At 40.5% G+C, this 16,534-nt stretch overlaps 1 protein-coding gene across 1 annotated transcript in view; it reads right to left on the reverse strand.

Moving 5' to 3' along the window:
- The window catches only part of C1R (complement C1r), a 41,084-nt gene extending 29,523 nt beyond the window's left edge, over positions 1 to 11,561 (reverse strand). The window contains exons 1-11 of the mRNA XM_044679081.1: positions 11,482 to 11,561; positions 10,557 to 10,785; positions 9,614 to 9,806; positions 9,100 to 9,252; positions 8,787 to 8,983; positions 8,352 to 8,499; positions 8,085 to 8,206; positions 5,707 to 5,785; positions 4,570 to 4,710; positions 966 to 1,040; positions 7 to 677 (exon numbers count right to left, since the gene is read on the reverse strand). Coding sequence (XP_044535016.1) covers positions 7 to 677; positions 966 to 1,040; positions 4,570 to 4,710; positions 5,707 to 5,785; positions 8,085 to 8,206; positions 8,352 to 8,499; positions 8,787 to 8,983; positions 9,100 to 9,252; positions 9,614 to 9,806; positions 10,557 to 10,785; positions 11,482 to 11,531 — 2,058 coding nt within the window. The 5' untranslated portion in view covers positions 11,532 to 11,561. The remainder of the gene's footprint in view (positions 1 to 6; positions 678 to 965; positions 1,041 to 4,569; positions 4,711 to 5,706; positions 5,786 to 8,084; positions 8,207 to 8,351; positions 8,500 to 8,786; positions 8,984 to 9,099; positions 9,253 to 9,613; positions 9,807 to 10,556; positions 10,786 to 11,481) is intronic.
- Between the last annotated feature and the right edge of the window lie 4,973 nt (positions 11,562 to 16,534).

Raw genomic sequence — 16,534 nt, forward strand, 5'->3', positions numbered from 1 at the left:
GGACACAATGCCTGTGGCTACCCAACGATCTCCACTTTCATCCTTCACAGCAAAGACTCCTCCACTATCTCCTTGACAGGCATCTTGCTTCCTTGTCTTGTCCCCAGCACAGAACATGTTGGTGGTAAACACCTGTTTACTCTTTTTTTCATTGAGCCAATTCCGGCAGTTGTTTGGTGAGGCCATGGGCAAACTCACAAACTTCAGATCATCAGAGAGTTTTTGACTCTCGATCCCAAAGCCACTGACATAGCCCACCAAGCCCTTTTCATAGAAGGTCTCATTGTCTGGCAGACAGATGGGGAGGAGGTGAGGACCCAGCGGGACGCTGTTCTCTAGCTCCAGAAGAGCAATGTCATTGTCGAAGTTGTTCGTATCATTTTGATTATAGTCTGGGTGGATGATGACCCTGCGGACGGGGCGGATCCCCATTTTCATGATTTCATCCACATTTGTATGGCCCAAGAAAACATCTATAGAGGCATCTGGCAATGAAGAGCTGTCTTTAGGATAGAGAATGTGGGCAGCTGTAAGGATCCATCTATCACCTAGTAGTGCCCCACCTCCACGCCCATAGATATTGGTGAAAGCCTGCCAAGGGAAGTTGCCCAGCTGAGCACTCTTCCCTGCAATGATGCGCTGATTTTCAACTACAGGATTAACTGGCTTCCCACACACTGGAAAGAGAGGGAAAAGAAAGAAAAAAGGCAAAATCATCTCACGTTCATCCTACTTAGTCTTCCTTATTCCACCCTACCTTCATCCCAACACCATTAGCCTTTTGATCCTTTTCCTATTTTTGCTTCTGACTCCTCTTCCCCACTCTGGTTCCTAGAATGTCTTCTTTCCTTCATAGCTTAGCCCCTCTGCCTTCTTACTCCCACAGAGACTTCAAGGGTACATAGATATCCTTGTGAACTGCTCATCCTATGGAAAGCTAACAGTCCCAAAGGATCTTTGCTCACCAGGCAAACACCGAGGAATCTTCTCATTTCCATTTTTGTCTTTCCAGGTGCCTTGGGCTGAGCAGGTATATGTCTCTAGAGAGAAAAAAGAAGGCATGACTAAGATGAAAGGTAAAGGGCCAAAAAATTAACTTGGTGAATGAACTTCAAGACAAAATAAGAGATTAGGAATTGAAACCAGAGATCTAATAGCAAGGATAACCACAGAGAAAGAGCTACTGAGAGAATTAATTCAAAGTTCCTATGTCAATTAGCCTTCAGAATCAAAGATTAAGTACAGATACCATAGGATCTCATTTTACATGAACTCAACACATGTGAATTCAAGGATTCAGACTGGCAATCAAAACAAATAAAGGCAGTAAACTACATAAAATTAAAAAAAAATTTAATTGCATACTAAATCTGTGCCATTTTTCCAAGTGGCATAAAGTCTTACAGCAGTTCGCTCAGTGTATTAATTAGAAATCTTGAACCTTTGGACTCCATCTCCCATAATTCTTTTTCATCACCCAGCATCCTTTTCCCTTCGTCCCCAAGTTGCATGCTTATGTTGTTTGTATAGTTGGTTGTAACTCCGCCTCTCTCTCTCTCTTTTCCTATGACCACAGCTTGGTTAGCTGGCTTTTTACTCTAGCTTTTTATGTTGTTATTATAATTAATAAATCAATAAATTAACAAATCTTATTAAATATAACACTTAAAATATTTGTATATTCATTTTAATTCTCACACCCAGGCATGTTCATTCTCACTCTGAGAAGCATTAGTGTGAATCATCATACTGCTTTGTGCCAAAACTTTGTCTGAAGTTTTCACTTGTAACAAGTCAAAACCACGTCAGAGAAGTGCTTCTCTTTGTTTTGGGAACACTACTTATCAATAATGGCTCCAAAGCACCAGGGTAGTGTTGCTGGTAGCCCTGGTGAGCCTAAGTAAAGTCATCAGGTGCCTAGGTATGCTCACCTAAGAAATGCTTATTAAATAATGGGGTTTGTTATTATGCGTGATTTTCAACTTACGGGACGGGTCTTACAACATATTTGTCATGTAAAATGAGGTCCTACTGTATACTTAATTTCCTTACCAACTCGACAAATATAATTTATGTGTTGACAGCTCTTAAGGACAGAAGCCATTGGTTAAATCAACCCATCATTCATTTGAGAAAAGAAATATCAGTACAGATATTAATTTGCTTGTTGATTGTTGAGGGATGGCTCACTCGTAGCCTTCAGAAATATATCTAGACCTAGGTTCAAATCCAGCCTCAGTCATTTCCCAGCTGTGTGACCCTGGGCAAATCACTTGACCCCCATTGCCCACCCTTACCACTCTTCCAACTAGGAGCCAATACACAGAAGTTAAAGGTTTAAAAAAAAAAGAAATATATCTAGAAAAATGCATTTTATATATTAATATGTAAATGTATATATAATTAATGCAGCTGTAGTAATTTATTCTTAGTGATATTTTCTTTGTAATTGTTATTTCTTTCCTCATGTCTCTATCTCCCATCTTCCCTCACATTAAAATGGAAGCTACTCAGGGCAACTAGGTGGTTCAGTAGATTAAAAGCCAGATCTATAGATGGGAAGTCTTGGGTTCAAATTTGGCCTTAAACACTTCCTAGTTGTGTGACTCAAGTCCTTTAACCCTAACTACCTAGCCTTTGTTGCTTCTCTACCTTGGAATTGATACTTAGTATTGATTAAAAATCAGAAAAAAAGTAAGCTGCTTTTCTCTTTCTCTTGTATCTCTTTTTGGAAAGGCAGTATAGGGAAGGGGACAGAGCACTGCAATTTGAGTCAGAAGATGTGCTTTTGAGGTCTAGCACTTAATAGTTGTGTATTGATCATTTGTTTCACTTCTCTTGGTCTCAGTTTCTTCATCTTTAAAACAGCTTTTTTTTTTTTTTTTGCAGTAGCTAATTTTTGCACTAACTATCTTGCAGGTTGTTGTGAGGAAAGCACTTTGCAAACTGGTGGGTACTATATGAATGTGAAAATTAAAACTAGGGCAAGAGCTTTGCCTAGTGCATGATGGTTGACAATTAGTGATGAAATATATGAAAGATGAAACAAGAGTAAATGGATCGAATGGTCTTCATTCATTTAACGTTCAACATATATTTTATTATTTATTCATCATTTATTTATTGTTTTATCTATTTATTATATTATATTAAATTAAAATATATTATATTATATTTATTATATTTATTATATTTATTATATTATATTATATTTATTATATTATATTATATTATATTATATTATATTATATTATATTATATTATATTATATGCCTCTTTGCTAGTCATTGGAGCAAAGAGAATCCAGTTTAACTCAAGGAAGAACTTCCTAATCATCACAGTGTGGCAACCAAATATTTGAACAGACAGTAGAGGAAGGCAGGAGTATATCCTTCCTTGGAGATCCTTTATGGTTGGATAGAGGACCACTAGTCCAAAAAGCTTAGACAATTACTTTTGGTCAAGCAAAGGCTGGTCCCACCTAGATAACCATTAATTATGACCATGGCCGTCTTTGAAAGGAGAGAATGTAGGTCACAAAGATAAACCATATTGTGGCCCCACACAGAACTTATTAAACAAGTGAAACTGGTGAAAATAAGGAATGAGGGCAGCTCTAAAGAGATAAAGGAAAAGGGCTAGTACAATTTCATCTTGGTGGTTGTGGATGAGATTTTATTTTTAGCATCAGCTAGGGGATCAACCTCTTTCTTTCCTCAGGTTACTTCTTTGTTTTAAAGTCCTATCTTCCATCTTAGAATTAATATTGTGTATTGGTTCCAAGACAGAAGAGTAGTAAAGGCTAGGCAATGGGGATTCAGTGACTTGCCCAGGGTCATACAGTTAGGAAGTGTCTGAGGCCAGATTTTATTTTATTTTATTTTTAAAATTTTTTTCCATGGTTACATGATTCTTATTGTTCACAGGCCTCTCCCCCCCCCCCCCCCCACCTTTCCTTTCCTCCTCCTAGAGTTGACAAGCAATTCCAATGGGTTATAATATACTATCACTGAGGTGAGATTTGAACCCAGGACTGCCTTTCTCTAGGTCTGGCTTTCAATTCACTGAGCTGCCCCTTCAGGCTACTTCTTTAAATTAGTGTTCAGTAGCCAGGAATGGGGTCCTCCAGAATCTAAGAGTTCTGATACTACTTCACTTCACCAAAATTGAGGAATGTTTTTTAATTGGGATCTTATTTTTCTCTGCTCTATTACGGGCAGTGCAGAGGATAGAATGCCAGGCCTGGAATCAGGAAGACCTGAGATTCCTAAGTCCAAATCTGGCCTCAGACACTTACTATGTGACCCTGGGCAAGTTACGTAACCCCATTTAATCATCTGTAAAATGAGCTAGAGAAGGAAATGGCAAACCACTCCAGTATCTTTGCCAAGAGTCTGACATGACTGAAATGACTGAGCAACAACAAATTTTGGGAGAAGATTCACCTTTTTGAAGAGAAAGGAAAAAAGAATAAAATGAAGAGATGCTTTTTGTTCTGTTATGAGAAGATGGAAGGATCACTTCCCCTTGCCCTAGCTCGCCATTAGTTCTTACCTGATGAAGACTTACCATTTTCTTCTCCATTTACCATCCGGTAATATGGCTCCTGACAAGTATAAAGGATCTCAGCTTGGTAGGTATTTTTCCCCTCCTTAGTAAGGTATTCGAAGTTCCCATTGGGTAGGTTTTTGGGAGCACCACAGTTCACAACTATAAGAAAGAACAGACTCAGCTGTGTGACCCTGGGCAAGTCACTTGACCTCCATTGTCTAGCCCTTATCCCAAGCTTCCTTGCCAGGCATATATTCCTTTTCATGCACTCTGTAGTCCAACCAAACTGACTTCCTTAATCCTTATGCCTAACCCTTCATCTTCTATCTCCATGCCGTTGGACAGGCTGCCCCCAAAGCTTAGAACATGTTCCTTCCACAGCTCTACCTTTCAGAATCCCTCTCCTCCTTCTGAGCTCAATTCAAGCACTTCCTCTATGAAAGGAAGATCCTTTTCTGATCTGCCCCAGCAGCCAGTTACTACTTCTCCTTATTATTTTCTATTTGCTTCATGTTTTTTTAATTTTTATACACACAAATATATATACCTATATACACACACACGCACAATATTCATACATATGAACATGCAAATGAGTGGCTTTTCTCAATACAATGTGGGATCCTTAAGGGCAGGTACTATTTCATTTTTTCTCTTGTATCCTTTTTTACCTAGAGCAGTACCTAGCACAGTGTCTAGCACCATTTAAGCCCTTATAAAGAATTGATTGGTTAGAGTCTCATTATGAGAAGAAAGTACTTTCTACTCAAAGGAATAGATTGTTAAATGAGAATTTTGGGGGAAAAGAATCCAGAGAGATTTCCTGTTTGGTGACTAACGTCTGAATAAAGTTTCTTCTCTAACCTAAAAAAATTCTTCTTGCCACTTTGGGGCAAGAAGAATGAAACTTCCTGGAGGGGCCATCAAGCTTGTTATTACTGGTGAGCAATGGTTTAGAAACAATATAAAAACGATATGGATTTCCCCACTTCAGACCATAATTTTTGATGGACTGATGGAAGGGCCAAGGGGAGAGATCTCATGGCAAGGAGCTCAGTCTGATGGCCTCCTAACTTATTTTGAGCTGTATTAGACCTCCCTCTGTGAAGAGAGCAAGTCTTATTGGAGATAGTATCCCTGCCTGATGTTGCTTACTCTTGCAGTGGGGCATAGGTCGGTGCCATGTGCCATCATCCTGGCAGACAGAGGTGAAGGACTTCAGTTGCTGGTTCCCCTGATTTTTGGGGGGAGAAAATAGAAGAATGTTAAATAATAGCAAAAGTAGCTGTTGGGAGAAATCAGTGATTGGTTTTATTTCCTGTTCCTGTTGCTGTTGTTCTTCTGCCTTCATGTTCTTAAGCCTTCTCAACCCTATCTCTTTCCCTTTTTCCCTTGCAGACTTCCTTGGCCAGATTCATAGACACAAAATGAGGAAGAAACTTTTCCCCTGGTCATAAAGTAACCAAGCTCTAAACTCTCCTTCTAGCCTTCATAACTTTCCTCTTCCTGGGGCTCTCCCCCATTCTTGTCCTGTCCTTTCTTCTCTTTGTATTTTTGCTCATACAATCCTCACACCTGAAATAAATAACCTCTCCTCCATCTCCTGTTTAAAGTTTCTCTTTTATTCTTCTTCAAGGCCCAATTCAGGTATCACATTCTCCTTGAAGCTTTTCTAACCCTTCCCTTATGAAAATGACTTTTGCCGAAATTTCTCACGCTTATCTGAGACTGGAGAGAAGAAGATATGGGGGTGAGGATGGGTAACGTTAAGAAGATTTCACATGACTTTCCTTTATCCCCTATCACATCCTCCCTTTTATCTAAACACTTGTGTACCTGTCAAAATCCCAATTTTTAGACTGAACCATTTTTGAAGTCCTAGTGCCTATTGAACACATATCAAATAATTAACAGAAACTTTGTTGAAGTAAATCGAATTGGAAATTCTGCTGTTTGAACCCATGAGTACTATCCCACTAGTGCCCTTCTTGGCTCCAATGTTAGAACTAAGCTTTAATAAAATCCACCCCTTGTCCAAAACACAGTTGGTGATGTGGTATTAGAGCACAGGAGTCACCCTAGAGTTGTATATGGATAGTTAGCCTAGAGTTGTATATGGATCTGGAAACCATCTGCATAGAGATGATCATTTGAATTCATGGAAATTGATGAGATCAGCAACTGAGAGGATATAGAAACTAATGAGAAGAGCCCTGAGGTACATTAATTATTAATGAGCATAACATTGATGAAGATCTAGCTAAGTAGACTGAGATACTCTGGTTTGGGAGGCAGGAGAACAAAGAGAGAATTGTGAGTTTCCAGGAGGAAGTGGTCAAGAGTGTTAACTCTTACAGAGAGATCCAGAAGGATGAGGATTTAGAAAAGGCCTGTAGATTTACACATGAAGAAATCCTGTAGAGAGCAATTTCAGTTGAATGATGAAGTGAGAAGCCCAATCAAAGAAAGTTTAGAAGAAAACAAAAGGATTGGATGTGGAAGTACCAAGTGTAGATTTGTTTTGTTTTGTTTTGTTTTTAAGAAAGGAGAGGAGAGATATAATATGATAGCTAGCAGGGAATGTCACAGTGAGTGAGGGTTTCTTAGGAGTTTGGGAGACATGGTATGTTTTTAGGCAGCAGGGAAGGAGATAGATAGGAAGAGGATGAAGGTAAGAGAGGGAGCTGATGGCAGGATAAATTGTTGGAGAATATGGGAAGGGATGGAATTAAAGATTTATCTGGAGGTGTTGGCAGAAGATTGGAGGGGTGAGTAAACTAGGTTAAGAAGATTAATCCATGTGAGGGGAAATCAGAAACTTCAGGAGGGAAGTATGGGTGAAAATCAATGGAGGGGAAAATAGAAGGAACATTGTCTTTGGAGTATTCTCAAGTTCCCCTGAGCAACACAAAGTAAATGAGGAATTTGGGAAACAGATTACAAGTCTAGAACAGAGGTGTGATATCAGATGCAGATGCATTAATGGGGGTTCTCTTTTCTGCTACACATAGTAGGCATTATAAAAATTCTTCTTCCTTTCCTCCCTCCTGAATCTTCTCTAGGCTAAATGTTTCAAGTTCCATGATCTGATCTTTATTGGATGTGGTATCTGGTCCTCTTGCCATTCTGTACTCACAAATGTCCTCGTTCTTTCTAAGACGTGGTGCCCAGAACTGGTCTGACCAGGGGAGAACAGAGTGGGACTACCCATTTTCTCCTTCTGGACACTTTCTGCAATTTGCTTTTAGTGAACTGCACATCTATCTTACAGGTAGTAAATTCACATTCTAATTTGTTAAATGCTTACCTGTGAGTTTGGTTAGGATGAATCAGTTCTCCAAAGCCTTAGTTATACCTGGATTAGTTGATCAAATCATGTTCTTTTTCTGAGTAGATCTTGGACTTGGGGTGAGCCCTTTCCTCCACCCTTAGTACAACCTCCCTGTGAAGTGAGGTCTTGTTTGAAACTATTTTTACCCTAATTAAAGTCATTATGATGAGATTTGGCTTCGTCCCCTACCCTGGACTCTCACCTCTGTGAGCTGGTAGCCAAGTTTGCAGGTGACAATGAGGTAATCACGGAACTGGTACTGTGATTGCAAGTTATTGATGACAGTGAATTCGTCAAGGGCCTTGGGCTGGGGGCATTTGATAACTGTTGAGGAACACAGGAGATGAGTGTGAATCTCAGAGCCATCTACTTTCCCTTTTTGCCCTTCTTTCTATTAGATTATATACTTGTAACCGCCTGGGAAGGCCATGGGGAGCTTGGGTGGTGGGATCAGTGTGGCACTCTTTACCTTCAGTGGTATAATGGATCTTCCAGCCTCGACTATCGCCTGACTCATCTGTGAAGAATAGCACATCCACAGCATTGCTGCTGGTGTCCATGACGCCAGGGCTCTTCCTCCCACAGTACTCGCCAAATGACTTCCCATTGGCGTAGATCTGGCAAAGTGTAAGAGGGAAGAAGAATAAAAGGGTTAATATTGTTCTACCTTACTACCTTGGGTATGCAGGCACATGCAATGTTGAACCACCTGTGAGTGAGCAGATATTTCTGGCCCGTGTACAGGTAGGGTCATCTGTACCTTGATTTTTTTTTTCTCTTTTTGTTGGAAAGAAGTATCGGTGTGGTCTGACATTCTGAGAAATTGGGGGCGGGGTTTCTCTTCTTATGGCACCCCCAGACTACAAACAGTAAATAATGGAGAAGAAATATAAAGAAGCTGCACCTGGAGCTGGTCATAGGGGCAGTGAACTTGCTGATGATCATCGATTTCAAAAGGCTCTAGGAACTTGAGGTTGATAGTTAGGCCTCGATCCACACGAATACTGTAGTTGCAGCGCATGTCAGGGGGATAGGCTTTAGGGTACTCCAGGCTGGAGATGTACCCTGATGTCTCTGTGAATAGCTCACTGCTGCACTCCGCTGCAATTTTGAGAGACCAGGCAGAGGTCACAAAGAGGCTCTTGCTTGCCCCGGCCTTTAGTGGCTCTCCCTCCATCACCTGGAAGTCTCCCTACTTCCCTCCTTTGGTTTCTTACCACGGCAAGAATGTTCATCTGCCTGGAGCTCATAACCAGGGCGGCAAGAGCAGAAATAACTGCCTATAGAGTTGTGGCACAAGTGCTCACACCGAAGTCCTATGTTTGAGTTCTTCTCAATTACATTGTCCTGGGCAGCACACTCATCCACATCTAGAAAGGATATCAGCAAAGAAAGGTTTGAATTCTTTTGTTGTAGGATTGAAGGAGGAATCCATCAATATTTATTCATGAGAAGCCCTAAAAATAGAATCTGGGTTCCTGCTCTTGGCAATGGAACTTTCTGATGGCCCAATAGACTCTTTGGACCTATTGGTGACATGGCAGGGTTCTCTGCTTCTCTCTGTAGGCTGTTTTCACAGTGGGTTGTGGGAAGGAACCAGGGTCACATTTGAGTATTGTGACAAGTTCCTGAAACCTTTCTTCAACTTTAGTTATCATGCATAGCCCTTAATCTGGGAAGATTGACTCCCTAAAGCCATGGTTAGTGTTAGTCCAGTGGGGGCATACTCACCCACAGCTTGGTAGTAAGCCAGAAATCCTTTGTAGAAAATGGTGGTCCCATTCTCCTCATTGGAGAAGTCAGTATGAAATGTTAGCCACATCTGGTTCCCCTGAGACACAAACTCCTTCTGGCTAGGAGGGTTGCCTGGTGTGGAGCCTAGTTGTCCACAAAATCGACCCAAGTCTTTCTTGTCAGCAGAGATCTGACAGAATAATTAGAGAGAAGATTCCTAACCAAATGGCAAGTCAGTTAGGGTCACTCTCTTTCTGTCCTGCCTGAAAGATTCACTTGAATGATTTACTAGAAAGTCACCCCTGTCACCCTCCTGTCACCACCACCACTACCATATATTGGCTACTGTGAATAAATTCTAAAGAATGCTCCTTTCAGCTATAAAGCTAGGATCCCATGAACTCTAGGGACCCAAGATGTCCAGTAACTCCCATTGGCCATTTTCTCTTTATGACCAAGCATCAATATGTTTTACTACCATGCCTTTATATAATAACAGCCCATTTCAGGCACCCTTGCTGGGCACCTCACCTAGCCTCTTTCTTCCCATCATTTCAATGTCACCAACTCTTCCCCTTCCCTTGTTCTCATTTGTCCTCTCTTTGGTCCCCTTTATTCCTTACTTCTCTTCCAGACTTGATATACTTTTGGCATTTTCCATCTTTCAATTCCTGGAATACTTTTAGGGTTGCCACCCCAGGGTCATCCAAAGCTGAATTCTAAGGCTATCACCTCTGGTTACACAGAAGTGATGCTCCTCAATGACTAGTATTCTGTGAGGACTCAGTGAATATTAAGAGGACACAAGTTCCTGTTCAAATTCCCACCCCCTTTCCCAATCAGAGAGTAGGGTGAGTGTTAGAGGAGGATCCTTGATGGCCAAAGTCTACACAATTCTTTCTTTTGTGTTCTTTTTTTCTTCTCCCCACCAACTCAGTACCTTGACATAGTCATAGTAACAGCCTTCAGAAGGTTCCAGGTCAAACTGCCAGAAGACAAGTTTCACGGAATAGCCCTGGGGGACCACAATCTCTCTGGTATCATCGTAGTTATTGGGGTATGACTTGGGGTACATCGGGGATGTCACCTCTCCATAAAGCTCATTGATAATAGGGATGGAATCCCCCAACCTACAGAGTAGGAGGGACACCAAGAGGTGCCAGAGTGACCTGTTAATGTAACAAGAAAGCACAGGGCTAGAGACATGGTATTAGAAGGATAGCAGTGGATGGGATAAAGTTCCCCAGGGGGTTGAGTGGGGCAGAGAAGAAGAAAAATGATTATCGTGGTTAGTGCTTCTCTTCCTAACTTATCCTAGATGGTACCACAGTAGGATGTACCATGCTCCTGAGGTCATTGCCCTCCTTTCTGTATGCTTTTCTGTTTTCCTCCCTTTCACTATTCCCCTCCTCCATCCAAAGAGGAATTTCGTTTTCCCGGAACAGGAGTGAATCTGAAACAAAATGATATTGGGTTGGAAATGGAGGGAGGGAGTGGAGGTGGGGAATGGGTGGATCTAGATTTCCAAGCCAAATCCCTCAAACAGTGTCTTCTGCTGGTTGTTGCAAAGGCCTCTGGGAAAGAGGGTAAGATCTGCATGGATGATGCCAACGGTTGGGAAAATCGGGTGCCCCATCTGTCTACCCCTCTACCCTCAGTCTCACTATCATATGCCACCAGATGTGGGGCAGAAGAGAAAAGGGATCATTTGTCTTTGTGGTCCTCAGGGACCACTGGTGTTAGGAGATGTTTCATCTTGGGGATGAGGGAAGGGGGAAAATGAGGGCATTGGGAAGAGAGCCCTCACTACCTCCTCCTGGTCAAGTCATTGTACCCCTTCCCCCTCCCCAGTCAGATCCACTCACATTCTCTGAGCCTGCGCAGGGGTCCGTGACTCTCCCCACAGCTGCTTCATGCACTCTGGAATGAGAGAAATCAAGGGCGGGAGTGCTGTGGGGGGAGACCTGAAGGGGAGGGAAGGAGGAGGGCATATGTGAGGAGGAGGGAGAGAGTTGTTTCAGAGAAAGTTAAGGGGAATTGCTTATTTGCATACATAAAAAGGAGGGTTTCAAGGGGATTTTTTTTGGTTTTGTTTTTAAATTAGTGGTGCCACCTGCTGTCCTGTACAGGGAAGGGCTGCCCCAATGGTTTATGGTAGAGAGACCTTTCCCAGGGTCATTGATTTAGATCTGGAAGAGACCCTAGGGATCATCTAGAATCTAGATTATCTCCCTCATATTACAAAATAGGAAACTGAGGACTTTAGAAATTAGGTGACTTAATCAAGATCACAAAGGTGTTAAGTGATAGAGGCAAGATTCAAATCCCCATCTTCTGACTTTTGCAGCATCAGCACTGCTGTTGGCAATAAGACTATCTTTTTCTCTTTTTGTATATAGGTGCAGGAATTGGAACATTGTTTGATTCTATATTATTATCTACAACATTTTGAAAATTATTCAAATCGATTTCATGTTTTAAAGTTTCACTTAAATAATATGATTATTTTTCAGCCATCCAGAGCAAAGTTACTTCTTCATAAGACTAAGTAATTAACTAATTAAGATAATTAAAAATGTTTTCTCCATTTTTCTGTCTGTTAAAAAAAATCATGTGTTGATTTATATTTTCTAGCAACCTATGTCCAGAAAGAACTTTTAATTGATAATTTTATTACATAGAACATCTTTAAACTTAGTGACTTTTGGGCAGCTGGGTAGCTCAGTGGATTGAGAGCCAGGCCTAGAGACAGGAGGTCCTAGGTTCAAATCTGGCGTCAGACACTTCCCAGCTGTGTGACCCTGGGCAAGTCACTTGACCCCCGTTGCCTACCCTTACCACTCTTCTGCCTCGGAGCCAGTACACAGTATGATGGAAAGTAAGGGTTTAAAAAATTTTTTTAAAATTAGTAACTTAAATCTTCAACTTGAGAATCACAGTTTCTAATTCCAATTTTTAAATTTTCCAACATTCTTCTGACACATTTGATTAGGTTTTCTGCTTTCTGAATGTTAGTTGATCTTGACTATAATTCAGTTGAAAGTAATGAAAGTTCTTCAAGAATATCAATCATTAAGCAAAGTCTTATAAGAAATTAATGTTAATTAATCTCTTTGCCACGCCAAAATGAGAATGAGAAAAATACATTTGTAATGGAGAATATATACATCATACAGCAGTAGCAGCTCATAAACTACATGCCCTCCATCTCAGTCCCAGTAATCAACCAATTATAATCATTTCAATTTCAAGTTCTGTGATTCATTTTCTAGCTTGGTTTGATTTTCATTGGGTTGGTGATAAATGGGCTACATTTTTGTCCAGATATATTTTAAGATGATTAAATTGTCTTATTTCATAGGTAGGATTATCAAGTGACAATTGAGATTGATAATTCAAATGTTGTCAAATGATTTTAGAAGAATTTTCTAATAACTCCATAGCTACTCTAGACTTTCCCCCCACCATTATATTAGTACCATCAGAACAAAATGCTATTAACTTCAATTTCAAGTATTCATTATTAAAGCCAGAATCATTTAAAGTAGATAATAATATATTGAAAATACACTCTGCCGTGTTTTAAATGTTTTAAAATCAACAAGTAACATTTGTTATGCAAGAAACAGTTAAACAGTGCAACTAGCTCACAAAATTCCTGAAAATTTAACCATCAACTCTTTAAAAAAACAAACAAACAAAAAAACAAAACAAAAGAAAACCTTGCCTTCTGTCTTACAATGAACATATGCAAGTGAGTTGAAAGTCTATGGGACCAGTTAGAGCAATATTGTCAGACTCAAAAAGAAACAGATCCTTGAGGACTATATATCGACTTAGAAAACACAAATGAACACTATTTATACTTTCCTATGGGGTAGTTTAGATAAAGGGCAGATCTGAAGTTAGGAAGGCTCATCTTCCTGAGTTCAAATCTGACCTCAGACATTCTTTAGCTGGGTAGCCCTGGACAAATCACTGAATTCTGTTTGCCTCAGTTTCTTCATCTGTAAAATGACCTGGAGAAGGAAATGGCAAACCACTCTAATATCTTTACCATGAAAATTCCAAGTGGAATCACAAAGAGTTAGACATGACCGAACAGCAACAAAATACTATGTTGTTTTTTATTTATTTTGTTAAACATTTCCAGTTACATTTTAATTTATTTCAGACCACATAGCAAGCAGCATATGCCCAGAATTTGATAGCTCTGAGTTAGAGGATTAGAAGGACCATGGATAGGACCAAAGTCAGGCATGTGGATGTGAAGATGCTCAAGATCCAATCTCTCTCTCTCTCTCTCTCTCTCTCTCTCTCTCTCTCTCTCTCTCTCTCTCTCTCTCTCTCTCTCCCCCCCTCCTTCCTTCTCTTCCTCCCTCCTTTTTCCTCTCCCTCCTTCCTTTCATCTCTCCCTCCCTTCTCCCCTCCCTCAATCCCTCCTTTCCTTCCTTCCTTCCTTCCTTCCTTCCTTCCTTCCTTCCTTCCTTCCTTCCTTCCTTCCTTCCTTCCTTCCTTCCTTCTTTCCTTCCTTTCTCTCAAAACCCATTGCTTTCTGTCTTAGAATCCATATTAAGTATTGATTCTAAGGAGAAGAGCAGGAAGAGCTTAGGCAATTGGAGTTAAATAATTTGCCTAGGTGACATAGTTAAGGAGTGTCCGAGGACAGATTTGAACCCAGGTCCTCAAGACACCAGGTCTGGCACTCCATTTACTGTGCCATCTAGCTGCCCCCATAGGCCTTTTATTTCTTCCTTAAACTCCTGATTCCTTTTGTCCAAACATTTCATTTTCATTCCACCTCTAATTAGACAGTAGTAGGAGAGGTCAGCTAGAGCAGGCTGAAACTGAAAACTGCAATTTTTTTTTTAAACTTTAGCTTACCCCTTAGAATTGATACTAAATATTGGTTCCAAGGCAGAAGAGTGATAAGGGCTAGGAAATTGTGGTTAAATGACTTGCCTAGGGTCACACAGCTAGGAAGCATCTGAAATAAAATTTGAACCCAGGACTTCCTATCTCCAGGCCTGGTTTTCTTTCCACTGAGTCACTAGCTGCCCATAAACTGTGAATTTCTAATATTATCTCTGTGCCTATGCTATTTAAAATTATGATTAAAGTCCAGTCAATGGTAATGATTCTTGTCCAACCCTATCAATGTGTGATTAGAAACTGTGAGAGTGGAAAACAAGCTTTTTATGATGGAGTAAGGGTAGAGTGGTAAGCCAGTGTGAGGAAGATGCTTCAGTTTTAGTGATATTCCTGATATACTTTTGATTGTTTCTTAAACCCAGAGCCTTAATAAAGAAGCAAGCCTGTAAGTGGAGAGGTGGAAGGAGGTGGTGTCGTGGTTTTCTCAGTTTCCCTTTTGCACTGCTATTTGTACCTGGCCTTGTTTGGCATTAGGTAACCCTTTCTTTATATCCTCAGCACTTAGTGCAGTGCTTGGTACATATTAGGTGCTTAATACATACTTATTGATTTGGCTTAAATTCCATATATACTCCTTGTTCCTGAAATGCATAGCAACTCTCCTCTCTTCTTATTTTGTATACATGTTGTATTTATTTGTCTTTATCATTGTTCAGTCATTTTTAGCCACATCTGACTCTTTGCAACCCCACTTGAGGTTTTCTTGGCAAAGATGCCGGAATGGTTTGCCATTTCTTTTTTAAATTCATTTGACAGATGAGGAAACTAACGCAAACAGAAGTATGTGACATGTCCAGGGTCACACAGCTAGTAAATGTCAGAGGCCTGATTTGAACTCAGGAAGATGTCTTCCTCATTCCAGGCCTGGCACTCTATCTACTGTGCCACCTAGCTGCCCATTCATTTGTCTATATGTTGTATTCTCCAACTACAATGTAAACAGTTTGGGGGTAGGGACAGTCTCATTTATCTTTGTATCCCTAGCACCTACCTTGCACGAAGTAGGCACTTAATTTATAGCATATTTATTGAACTGTGTACTCTGATGCCCTGTAATCTCTCTGAATGGATGTGGTGGAGATGATGTGTTGGATCCAATATTTACCATGTTCTGGGAGTCAACTGTTCCATTTTCATGTGAGCATTTACTTCTCAGGAACTGCTATAATTTAGGGCTCCATTTATTGTGTTGTTGATTGTCTAGAATTAAGAAAGTCATGGAGAAAATATTCATAATACATATTAAACTTAAAAGTATGCCATGCATATATTTTTTTCCCCAGAGACCCAATCATTAAACATTTACCAGAATACTGCTGTTCTGGGTCCAAGGAAATGATTCTCCGAAAACCTGGCAGAGCAATTTCTGATGATCTTGGCATACCTACCCCCTCATCTGGAGTGAAAGATTCAGAAATGTCAGAAACAAGATAAAGAGATACAATCAATCTATGCTTCCTGACTTCCTCTGATCTTCAGAGTCCCAAGAAAGATGAAAGGCTCCCATAGCTGGTGTGATTGGGGTCCATAGAAGAGGTGGCGGCTATGATCAGCACTGTGCAGAGACTACAGTCCCCTGAGAGGGAGATGACTGAGGAATGGCAGCGTAGATGCAAGAATTCTCTCATCCTGGAGCAGAGACAGTGATGCTGGGACAGGAGGGGGAATGAGATCTCACATTGTTGGTTCTGTTATGAATTCCATTTAGCTGATGAGTGTGAGAAGTGGCTTTCCTTCTTCCATAATCCTGAAGTGGGAAGGGAAGACCCCCATGACCCTTTTAAAATTTCTCTTTTTAGACCAGGAATCTGAAATATACAGTGCATATTTTTCCATTAGCCATACGTGTTTTCTATCATGATTCTATCTTACCTAGACCCAGCATTCAGTGAGGTGAATTGGAAGTTTAGGAGACAAATGTCTCCAAACAAGAGTATTTGCTCTAGTTTACTTTTCACTTTTTGCTTTGTATAATACATATGATAC

This window comes from Gracilinanus agilis, chromosome 5 (assembly GCF_016433145.1).
Source record: "Gracilinanus agilis isolate LMUSP501 chromosome 5, AgileGrace, whole genome shotgun sequence".
Classification (NCBI taxonomy): Eukaryota; Metazoa; Chordata; class Mammalia; order Didelphimorphia; family Didelphidae; genus Gracilinanus; species Gracilinanus agilis.